The sequence below is a fragment of the Eumetopias jubatus genome, unplaced genomic scaffold, assembly GCF_037043125.1.
Source record: "Eumetopias jubatus isolate StellerSeaLion01/CBP00866 unplaced genomic scaffold, mEumJub1_p1.0 scaffold_7, whole genome shotgun sequence".
Taxonomy (NCBI): domain Eukaryota; kingdom Metazoa; phylum Chordata; class Mammalia; order Carnivora; family Otariidae; genus Eumetopias; species Eumetopias jubatus.
The window spans coordinates 146,056,902-146,069,595 of record NW_028274813.1 but is presented as its reverse complement, the minus strand read 5'-3'; the positions used below and the strand labels follow the sequence as shown (position 1 = coordinate 146,069,595).

The 12,694-nt window shown below is 38.2% G+C and overlaps 1 protein-coding gene across 3 annotated transcripts in view; it reads left to right on the top strand.

The window, feature by feature from the left end:
- Positions 1-12,221, top strand: part of TUBGCP5 (tubulin gamma complex component 5) — a 103,147-nt gene extending 90,926 nt beyond the window's left edge. For 2 of the 3 annotated variants that reach the window (XM_028087280.2, XM_028087277.2), the window contains exons 22-23: positions 5,517-5,617; positions 6,570-6,841. In XM_028087280.2, the coding sequence (XP_027943081.1) occupies positions 5,517-5,617; positions 6,570-6,616 (148 nt within the window). In that variant the 3' untranslated portion in view covers positions 6,617-6,841. Of the gene's footprint in view, positions 1-5,516; positions 5,618-6,569; positions 6,842-11,084 lie in introns of those variants that run through there. The other variant, XM_028087279.2, reaches the window with a different exon arrangement.
- The last annotated feature ends 473 nt before the right edge of the window (positions 12,222-12,694 follow it).

Sequence of the window (12,694 nt, the reverse complement as noted above, 5' to 3'; positions counted from 1 at the left end):
TAATGGACCAATGGACTTCACAGATATATTCAGAGCATTTCATCCTAAAGCAACAGAATACACATTCATCTCAAGTACACATGGAACATTCTCCAGAATAGATCACATACTGGGTCACAAATCAGGTGTCAGCTGGTACCAAAAAATAGATTATGCCCTGCCTATTTCAGATCATAATGCTTTAAAACTTCAATCACAAAAGAAAATTTGGAAGGAACACAAACACTTGGAGGTTAAAAGCATCCTACTAAGGAATGAATGGGTCAACCAGGAAATTAAAGAATTTAAAAACACGTGGAAGGAAATGAAAATGAAAATATGACAGTTCAAAACCCTTGGGATACAGTAAAGCTGATCGTAAAAGGGAAGTATATAGCAATACAAGCCTTCCTCGGGAAGCAAGGAAAGTCTCAAATACAGAACCTAACCTTAAACCTAAAGGAGCTGGGAAAAGAACAGCAAATAAAGCCTAAATCCAGCAATAAAGATTAGAGCAGAAATCATAGAAATAAAAACAAACAATAGAACAGATAATGAAACTAGTAGCTGGTTCTTTGGAAGAATTAATAAGATCAATAAACCCCTAGCCAGATTATCAAAAAGAAAAGAGAAAGGACCCAAATCAATAAAATCATGAATGAAAGAGAAGAAATCAGAACCAACACCAAAAAATACAAACAATTAGAATATTATGAGCAACTATATGGCAACAAATTGGGCCATCTGGAAGAAATTAGTTCATTCCCAGAAACTTAAAACTACCAAAACTAAAACAGGAAAAATAGAAAACCTGAACAGACCCATAACCAGCAAAGAAATTGAAGCAGTAATCAAAAATCTCCCAACAGACAAGAGTCCAGGGCCAGATGGCCTCCCAGCAGAATTCTACCAAACATTTAAAGAATTAATACCTATTCTTCTGAAGCTGTTTGAAAAAAATAGAAATAGAAGGAAAACTTCCAGACTTACTCTATGAAGCCAGCATTACCTTGATCCCAAAACCAAAGACCCCACTAAAAAGGAAATTACAGACCAAATCTCTGATGAGGATGGATGCAAAAATTCTCACCAAGATCCTAGCTAATAGGATCCAACAATACATTAAAAAGATTATTCACTGGGACCAAGTGGGATTTATTCCTGGGCTGCAGGGGTTGTTCAACATCCGCAAATCAATCAAGGTGATAGACCACATTAATAAAAGAAAGGACAAGAACCATATGATCCTCTCAATTGATACAGAAAAAGCATTGACAAAGTACAACATTCTTTCTTGATAAAAACCCTCAAAAAGTAGGGATAGAGGAGATAGAGGGAACATTTCTCAACATACAAAGAACCCACATCAAATATCATCCTCAAGGGGGAAAAACTGAGAGCTTTTCCTGTAGGGTCAGGAACATGACAGGGATGTCCATTCTCACCACTGTCCAACATAATACTAGAAATCCTAGCAACAGCAATCAGACAACAAAAAGAAATAAAAAGCATCCACTCAGCAAAGAAGTCAAACTTTCATTCATTACAGATGACATGATAATCTATGTTGAAAACCTGAAAGACTCCACCCAAAAACTGCTAGGACTCATACAGGAATTCAGCAAAGTGGCAGTATATAAAATCAATGTACCGAAGTCAGTTGCATTTCTGTACACCAACAATGAGACAGAAGAAATAGAAATCAAGGACTCCATCCCATTTACAATAGCACCAAAACCATCAGATACCTAGGCATAAACCTAACCAAAGACGTAAAGGATCTGTACTCTGAAAACTATAGAACACTTATGAAAGAAATGGAAAAAGATTCCATGCTCATGGGTCGGAAGGACAAATTTTGTTAAAATTTCTGTGCTACCCAGAGCAATCTACACATTCAGTGCAATCCCTACCAAAATACCACCAGCATTTTTCACAGAGCTGGAACAAACAATCCTAAAATTCGTATGGAACATAGGAAAGACCCTGAGTAGCTAAAGAAATGTTGAAAAAGAAAGCCAAAGCTGGAGGCATCACAATTCCGGACTCCACACTGTATTACAGACTATAATCATCAAGACAGTATGGTACTGGCATAAAAACAGACACAGATCAATGGAACAGAACAGAGAACCCAGAAATGTACCCTCAACTGTATGGTCAACTAATCAACAAAGCAGGAAAGACTATCCAATGGGAAAAAGACAGTCTCTTCAACAAATGGTGTTGGGACTGTTGGACAGCTACATGCAGAAGAATGAAACTGGACCACTTGCTTACACCATACACAAAAATAAACTCAAAATGGATGAAAGACCTAAATGTGAGACAGGAATCCATTAAAATCCTAGAGGAGAACACAGGCAGCAACCTCTTTGCCCTCAGCCACAGCAACTTCTTGCTAGACATATCTCCAAAGGCAAGGAAAACAAAAGTAAAAATGAACTATTGGGACTTCATCAAAATACAAAGCTTCTGCACAGCAAAGGAAACAGTCGACAAAACTAAAGGCAGCCTATGGAATGGGAGAAGCTATTCACAAATGACATCTGATAAAGAGCTAGTATCCAAATATAAAGAACTTATCAGGATGCCTGGGTGGCTTAGTCAGTTAAGCATCTGCCTTCAGCTCAGATCATGATCCCAGGGTCCCGGGATGGAGTCCCACATCAGGCTCCTTGCTCAGCGGGGAGCCTGCTTCTCCCTCTGCCTGCTCCCACTGCTTGTGCTCTCTCTCTCTCTCTCTCCTGACAAATAAATAAAATCTTATAAAAAAAAAAACTTACCAACTCAACACCCAAAAAACAATCCAGTCAAGAAATGGGCAGAAGACATGAACAGCCTTTCTCCAAAGAAGACATACAAATCACCAACAGACACAGGAAAAAATGCTCAACATCACTCAGCATCAGGGAACTACAAATCAAAACCACAATGAGATACCACCTCACACCAGGCAGAATGGCTAAAATTAACAACTCAGGAAAGAACAGGTACTGGCAAGAATGTGGAGAAAGGGGAACCCTCTTACATTGGTGGGAGTGCAAACCAGTGCAGACACTCTGGAAAACAGTATGGAGGTTCCTCAGAAAGTTAAAATAGAGCTACCCTATGACCCAGCAATCGCACCACTATGTATTTATCCATAGGGTACAAACATAGTGATTCGAAGGGGCACATGCACCCCAATGTTTATGGCCCCAATGTCCACAATAGCCAAAATATGGAAAGAGCCCAAATGACCAGTGACATGAATGAGTAAAGAAGATGTGTATGTATGTATGGGTACACACACACACACACACACACACACACACACACACACACACACACACACACACACACACACAGTGGTATATTACTCAGCCATCAAAAAGAATGAAATCTTGCCATTTGCAATGACGTGGATGGAACTAGAGGGGATTATGCTAAGTGAAATAAGTCAGAGAAAGACAAATACCATATGATTTCACTCACATGTGGAATTTAAGAAACAAAACATGAACATTGCATTAAGGAAAGCACTTGAAGGAGAGCAGTGAGTGATATATATGCAATTGAAGAATCACCAGTTCTACCACAGAAACTAATAATACAGGGTATGTTAATTAAATTCAATTTAAATTTTAAAAAAATTTTAAACTGACTTTATTCTCGAAACCCTTTTTTATAAAGTATATTCTGGGAGCCTTTTTACATCTTGGCAATATATTACATATCACTTACATTAAGGGAAGAGTTGAAGTTTTTCACTTTAATAGGCAGCATTAAAAGTGTGCCATTCTTTTATGAGTTGTAAAACAAGAAGAAATACCTGAAAATTTTAATTGGAACAAGTAAATATTCTTAGATTGCATTCATGTTTACTTGTATAGGTTTTGTTAATTATGAACACTTTCAAACATACAAGTAGAGAGAACTGCATAACAAACTCTTGGTGCCCACCCCTATCCATAACTTGCTAAATTATTTTAAGGCAAATTCTGGATGTCTCGGTAGACTATTGTCCAGAATCATGTAGAAAGACAGATGCTGTGAAGTCAGAGGACAGTTTTTGAGCCAGGAGCTTGCTCTTCATATCTAGAATACCATCCTGTACTGTAAACCTGAATGTACAGTTCAGTAGTTTGATCCTGTCTTCTTCATAAAATTAATGTAATGATAATGCCTCTGTTACTTCCCTAAAATAAAAATGCAAGTCTCATTGACCAGACTTTTGGAATAATAGCTTGTACTTGTCAGTAAGGAGGTGAGAATTCATGATAGTGCTAATCAAAATTAAAATCTTAATCTATGGCTGCATCAGAACACTCTGAATGAAGATACTAAGTGTAGTTTAGAATTCTTAATGGCAGTATGAAAATAAAAGTCTTACTTGCTTTGTTAGGGCTGTCGCAAAGTATGTAAAGCACATTTTTCTTTCCATACCACTGTGAGGTGGAGGAGAAAATAACACTGCTGCATATGCTTGGCTAAAATTGAATTGTTTCAGTTTCTTCAAGTAAATTGTGAGAAAAATAACAGGGAGTGAGGAGGACTTCAGAAGAATTATCAGCCATTATAATTTATGGAAATTAATTGACCCTGATTCACTTACAGCAGAAGAGTGAAAATTTTCAAAAGCAACATGAATTTTGAACACTGCTTATTTGATGATATTAAAAAATCATTGTTAAATATTTTCAAGTAAATAGTGTTGTGGCTCTGTTTTAAAAGGAGTCTTTATCTTTAATGTATACACACTGAAATATTTATGACAGAAGGGCTATGATGTCTCAAATTTGCCTAAATGTGGGGCTGGGCTGTGCACAGGGCCTCTTGGCAGTAGATGACTGCTGAAGCTGGATGTGGGTGTGTGAGTGTCCTCTGTGCTCTCTCCTATGTATGTTCCATATTGCCCATAATAAAGTTTTTGTTTTTTTAAGATTTTATTTTTATATAACATTTTATTAATTCAATTAGGTAACATATGGTGTATCATTAGTTCTAGATGTAGAGTTCTATAATTGATCAGTTGCGTACAACACCCAGTGCTCATTACATAAGTGCCGTCTTAATGCCCATCCCCCAGTTACCGCATCCCCCCACCCACCTCCCCTCCAGCAACCCTCAGTTTGTTCCCTATAGTTAAGAGTCTCTTACGATTTGTCTCCCTCTGATTTCTTATTTGATTTTTCCCTCTCATTTTTTAATAATTTTAAAATGTAGGCTTTTATATCTTTAATGTATTTGTTTCAAAAAGAAGATATACAAATGAAAAATACAGAAATGTGTAATGGAAAAGGGAACATCCCCAGCCATCCCAGCTTCGGAACCCAGTATCATCCAAAAAGAGCACAGTTTTATGTCCTAATGACTTTTTCCTTCAAATATTTGGAAAGCTTGTATTTTAAAGTAGGGCAGGAAATTTTATATTTCATTATCTTAAGACTTAGGACATTAAACTGAAGTATATTTGAAATTACTCCAAATATATTTTGTAGCCTACCCATTAACCCTTTATATACTTATTAATTGAAATTTACTTTCTTTCCTAGAATGGAATCTATAGAGAAAATGGAGTCGGATTTTAAAAACTGCCATATGTTTCTTGTAACCATTTTAAACAAAGCTGTCTGCAGAGGATCCTTTCCCCATTGTGAGTATACCATGTTAAATTATTACTGCTTTTATGTTTTCTTGTAGCTAAGTCTACTGTTACTGTTTTGGTACTAATCTCATAAAGAATTAGAATTTTTCACCTTTTTAAACCTGGAAAATCCTTCAGCAGTTGTGCCATACTTTGACTTGCTTTTTCAGAATTACAATGTGGTGAATTAATATCAGATGTAAAACACTGAGACTAAAGATACTGCTTTTTAGTATATGATTTGTTACACCAGTGGATTTCTAGAACTATTATTAAATAAAGCTGATGGCAGAGTAGATCTCAGTCATACTTTACTATTATGTGTAGCTTTTGTAATTATTCCTTTTCAAAAGGTAAGCATTGTTTTGGGGTGGGTTTTTGGGTTTTTTTTTTTGGCAGTTTCAAAAACTCCTGTACCCCCTGTAACATGTGTAACAGTTCAAAATACCATGTGAGGCAGACAAGTCTGTGGATTGAGTCACAGGGAGAAGATTTTTTAAGTGTGCAGGGTTAATCTCTTCCCTTTTTCTGCGTATTCTAATTGTGATGTACTAATTAAGAATAGCTGAACATTTTAAAAAACACTATGTTAGAAATGTGTTAGAGGAAACATTGACTTATTTGTCCATTTTTGCTTTGGGTGATTGTTATGCAAATAGGATCCATTCATAGGTTAGAACATAGCATTTTGTTATGAATTGACTCCAGATTCTAAGACATAGGGGACAACTGTGATTTGTTCAGTGAAATGCCAGATGTTTTGTTTTCAACATTAATCTGAAATACAAAATAAATCCTGCTTTTCCAATTTGTATTTAATAAACCAATTATCTTTATTTACATTTAAAATAATCAATTAAAAATTGGAAAGTCATTAAATACTTTCGGTTCTGAAATTATTGAAGCCTTATTTTCAAATATTTAAACCTATTTTTTAACCTTATTTTTATTCTTCCAACAGTGGAATCTCTCGCACTGTCACTCATGGCTGGCATGGAACAAAGTTAAATATCTTTAATGTGGTAAATACACAAGAGTTGATCTTTATACATAAATAATTCCACCACATGCAGCTGAGAAACCAGAATCTCTATTTTGGTTCATTTTAAAAACTGTTGTCTACTGTCTAGACAAGTACATTTGTAGGTGTTTTCTTTGGATATTATTGGATAGTATATAAGGTTATGTGTGTAAAATTATATCAATAAAGCAAAATGTATATAATCTGTTTATACTTATATTTCCTACTGTAAGATACATTTATAGTATTGATACCTTTAAATGTGAATTATGTCATTTTTGGAAACGCAGTTAGTAGTATTAAAAAGAAAGCATTTTAAATTCTAGTCTCCTTTTGCTTGGTCATAGAAACTTTTATATAGTTTTTCTTTGTTTCTGTTTTTATTTTTTTAGGTCTTATTTAAATTCAAGTAGGTTAACATACACTGTATTATTAATATCAGGAGTAGAACTTAGTGATTCATCACTTGCACATAACACCCACTGCTCTACTTCAAGTGCTTTCCTTAATGCCCATCACCCAGTTACCCCATCCCTAAACCCACCTCCCCTCCAGCAACCCTCAGTTTGTTCCCTGTAGTTAAGAGTCTCTTATGGTTTGCCTCCCTCTCTGTTTTCCTATTTTGTTTTTCCTTCCCTTCCCCTGTGTTCATCTGTTTTGATTCTTAAATTCCACATATGAGTGAAATCATATGGTATTTGTCTTTCTCTGACTGACTTATTTCACTTAGAATAATCCCCCCCTAGTTCCATCTACATGTCATTGCAAATGGCAAGATTTCATTCTTTTTTTTAAATTTTTTATTGTTATGTTAATCACCATACATTACATCATTAGTTTTTGATGTAGCGTTCCATGATTCATTGTTTGTGCATAACACCCAGTGCTCCACGCAGAATGTGCCCTCTTTAATACCCATCACCAGGCTAACCCATCCCCCACCCCCCGCCCCTCTAGCACCCTCAGTTTGTTTTTCAGAGTCCGTAGTCTCTCATGGTTCGTCTCCCCCTCCGGCTTATTCCCGACTTACTGCCCTTCATTCTTCCCCTCCTGCTATCTTCTTCTTCATTTTTTTTTCTTAACATATATTGCATTATTTGTTTCAGAAGTACAGATCTGTGACTCAAGATTTCATTCTTTTTGATGGCTGAGTAATATACACTGTGTGTGTGTGTGTGTGTGTGTGTACACACCACATCTTCTTTACTCAGTCATCTGTTGAGGGACATCTGGGCTTTTTCCATATTTTGGCTATTGTGGACATTACTGCTATAAACATTGGGGTGCATGTGCCCCTTTGAATCACTATGTTTGTACCCTTTGGATAAATACACAGTGGTGCAATTGCTGGGTCATAGGGTAGCTCTATTTTAACTTTCTGAGGAACCTCCATACTGTTTTCCAGAGTGTCTACACCGATTTGCACTTCCCCTTTCTCCACATCCTTGCCAACATCTCTTCTTTCCTCAGTTGTGATTTTAGCCATTCTAACCAGCTCTTAGTTTCATTGATCTGTTCTACTGTTTTTTGTTGTATATATATATTTTAAAGACTTTATTGGGCGTCTGGGTGGCTCAGTCGTTAAGCATCTGCCTTCAGCTCAGGTCATGATCCCAGGGTCCTGGGATCGAGTCCCACATCGGGCTTCCCGCTCAGCGGGAAGCCTGCTTCTCCCTCTCCCACTCCCCCTGCTTGTGTTCCCTCTCTCTCTCTCTCTCTCTCTGTTGAAAAATAAATAAAATCTTTAAAAAAAAAAAAAGAAAAGACTTACTTATTTGACAGACCAAGGGAACACAAACGGGGGAGTAGGAGAGGGAGAAGCAGGCTTCCTGTGGAGCAGGGAGCCCAATGCAGGGCTCGATCCCAGGACCCTGAGATCATGACCTGAGCCAAAGGCAGATGCTTAACGACTGAGCCACCCAGGCGCCCCCCTTTTTTTTTAAGATTTTATTTTTTTTTAACATTCATTTATATATTTATTTGAGAGAGAAAGCACAGTGGGGAGGGGCAGAGAGAGAGTCTTAAGCAGACTCCTCACTGAGCACAAAGCCCAATGCAGGGCTCAACCTCAAGATCCTGAGATCACGACCTTAGCCTAAACCAAGAGTCAGACGCTTAACTGTGCCACCCAGGTGCACTTATATATAATTTATTTCTGCTCTATATTATTTTCCTTCTGGCTTTAGGCTTTATTTGCTGTTCCTTTTCTAGCTCCTGAAGGTGTAAGGTTAGGTAGTGTTTGAGACTGTTCTTGTTTCTTGAGGTGGGCATGTATTACAATATACTTACCTCTTAGGGCCACCTTTGCTGCATCCCAGAAGTTTTGGACTGTCGTGTTTTCATTCTCATTTGCTTCCATGTATTTTTTTATTTCTTCTTTAATTTCCTGGTTTACCCATTCATTCATTATTATATGTTCTTTAATCTTCATACATTTGTGGTCTTTCCAAATTTTTTCTTGTGGTTGACTTGAAGTTTCATAATGTTGTGAACTGAAAATATGCATGATATAATCTTGATCTTTTTATACTCATGGAGTCCTGATTTGTGACCCAGTGTGTGATCTATTCTGGAGAATATTCCATGTGCACTTGAAAAGAATGTGTTTTCCTCTGCTTTAGGATGAAATGTTCTGAATATATCTATTAAGTCCATCTGGTCCAGTGTGTCACTCAAAGCCATTGTTTCCTTGTTGGTTTTCTAGATGATCTGTCTATTGCTATGAGTGGTGTTAAAATCCTCTACTATTTCTGTATTATTATTATCAATGAGTTTATGTTTGTTATTAATTGATTTATATATTTGGGAGCACCGAAGTTGGAGCATAAATATTTATAATTAGATCTTCTTGATGGATAAACCCCTTAATTTTAGTGCCCTTCTTCATCTCTTTTTACAGTCTTTGGTTTAAAATGTAGTCTGTCTGTTATAAGTATGGCTACTCTGGCTTTCTTTTGATGGCCATTAGCATGATAAATAGTTCTCCAGCCCCTCAGTTTCAATCTGCAGGTGTCTTTAGGTCTAAAATGAATCTCTTATAGGCAGCATATAGATAGGTCTTGTTGTTTATTCATTCTGATACCCTATATCTTTTGTTTGGAGCATTTAGTCCATTTCACACTCAGAGTGATTATTGAAAGATACGAATTCAGTGCTGATGGGCAGGGGTGGGAGGGGTGCAGTGGGGGGAATGGTGTTGCCCCACTCTCTTGACCCCTGAGCAGTGAGTTCGCACCTGCCACTCTTCAGGAAGCTCTCACAAAAGATCAAACAATCACCTCTCTTGTGTCCCCAGCTTCTGTCAGGTCCCTGCCTGCATCCAAGCTGTCTGCCTGCTAGGTGGTACAGTACTCCTGTGTTTTATCTCAGGCGTGGGGCTGGGTTTCAAAACTCCAAATTTTAGACATCCCTGAGGGGCAGACCCATGCTGATCCTCTGGGGGAGGGTCTCCCCACGCTTTTGCCATTTGCTGGTTTGTCCCAGAAATCAGTTGTATGATAGCACAGCAGTTTGGAGTTTATGGTAGAGATCAGCAAAAAGAGCACCATGGCTTGCTGTCCTTCGCTGGTGTCTTTGTTCCTCTGCAAGGGAACAGGGCAGCTCAGTGGTGCCCATGAGGTCTTTTGTCCCTGGAGCGGTTGTGCCCCCTCTCCCAAATGTGCTCCAAGCAGGGGAATGGTTTCTCCCCATGTAACCAAGGGGATCCTGAGACCACACTGCCTGCTCCTATGCTTCCACCCTCCTTTCCCACCAGAGCACCGCCAAGCCCACCAGGCACAACCCTGGTGATGGCACGGACCTCCAAAACTTCAGACTTTGTCCTCCACTGCTTATCAATGCTTGCGGTAAGCAGCCCCTTTCCTTTTCCCAGGCAGTGGTTTTGGGGAAGAGTTTTTCTTGTGCAATATCTGCAGGCTGATTCACTGTGTGTGTGTGTGTGTGTGTCTGTCTGTCTGTCTTTCTCCACTCTCCATGATCAGGGCTCCCTCCCCATTACAGCAGCCTCAGTTCTTTTCTCCCCCAAATCAACTCTCCATAACTCCTACCTTCCATGATGGGGTCAATTTTGCTTCTTCCTGTGCAGTTTTGCTCTCTCAGTCCTCAGATCAATTTCTTAGGTGTTCAAAATGATTTGATACTTATCTAGTTGTGTTCAAGGGATGAGGCAAGCTTAGGGGCCACCCCACTCCTCTACCATCTTAACTCATCCCTGCAAAGGGGTTTTTAAATTGACTTTTCTTTTAATTTGACATCTGGCTAAAATAAACAAAGGAAATATATAAAGGATAGGGCTTCAGATAATCAAATTGCCATTTAGGATGTATTATAATGAGCATGGACATTCCTATCTCTGATCGTGAAAATGACAAGGTATAATTAATTTATTCAAGATAAATATGCCCGTCTTGTTTATGATGTATTTGTTTCTTTTTTTTTTTTTAATTTATTTATTAGACAGAGAGGGAGAGACTACAAGCATGGGGAACATCAGAGGGAGAGAGAGAGAGGCAGGCTCACCCGCTGAGCAGGGAGCACCATGCGGGGCTCGATCCTGGCACCCTGGGATCAAGACCTGAGCCGAAGGCAGATGCTTAACGACTGAGCCACCCAGGCGCCCCTGATGTATTTGTTTCTTATTTGTCCTCTTCACTGCACTATGAGATCCTTGGGAACAGGCCTGTATCTGACCATGTTATGGTCAGCATCTGTCATGGATCAAGGTGTACAGGAAGTGCGCAGTGTGTTGAATGAGTGAATACCTAGCACAATGAAAAATGGGTTATCTGTGTCATGAACCTGTACATCCTCATATAAACCAGAATCAGAACTACATGTTGTATTCTAGCATATGAGAAGAAATGCAATTATGCTCTTATTTTTGTTTGTTTGCTTTTACAAATCAGGTCAGATTCTTTGCATTCAATTAGGACACTGTATTGAACTTCAGTTTGAATTAAGTTTTCCATTTACTAGATTGTAAATTGACTTTCTCTTTTTATTTTTTAATTTTTTAAACTTTTATTTTTAAGTAATCTTTACACCCAACATGGGACTCAAACTTAACAACCCCAAGATCAAGAGTCCCATGCTCTACCAACTGAGCCAGACAGGTATCTCTACTTTATATTTTTAAAGTCAAGTTTATTGAGGTAATGCTTGGAGTAAAAGTTAATCTTTTTAGATATGCAGTTCTATGAATCCTGATGCACCCACTACTCCAGTCAAAATAGAGAACAGTTTTATCATCTCCAGAAGTGTCACATGACCCTTTGTGTCAGTCTCCTCCCTTGAGCCCCAGCCGCTGGCAACAACTTAATCTGTTCTATGTCCTATGATGTTGTCTTTTCCAGAATATCATATAAAAGAAGTCATATATTATGTAACCATTTGAGGATTATTAACCTAACACTGTTTTTGAGATTCACCCACGTTGTTAACAAGTTTATGTCTTCTCATTACTGAATTGTAGTTTGTTGTATGAACTGACACCATTTATTCATAGACCAAGTGATGGACATGTGGATGGTCTCTTGCTTTTGATCCTTATGAATAGAGCTGCTATAAACATTTATGTACAGGTTTTTGTGTGAACATAATTTTATTCCTCTTGGGTAAATGCCTGGGGCTGGGATTGCTAGGACATGATAAGTATATGTTTAATATTATAGAAAAACTTTTGCCAAAGTGGTTATACCATTCTGTATGCCCACCAGCAACGTATGAAAATTCCAGTTGTTCTACATCCATGTCAGTTCTTGATATAATCAGTTTCTTGTTTTGCCACTTTAATAGGTGTGTAAATGGTATGCAATTGGGCCGAATTTTTTAAATCTATTTTTTAGTAATCTTTACACCCAGTGTGGAGCTTGAATTCACAACCCTGAGATTAAGAGTTGCGGGGAGGGTGGCATGGCAGAGGAGTAGGGGAACTCTATTCCAACCGGTCCCCGGAATTGAGCTGGATATCTACCAGACCACTCTGAACCTGACAAAATCAGCTTGAGATGTAAGAAGATAGATCTGGATCTCTACAGACTATCGCAGGGGGTTGGTTTCAAGGTAGG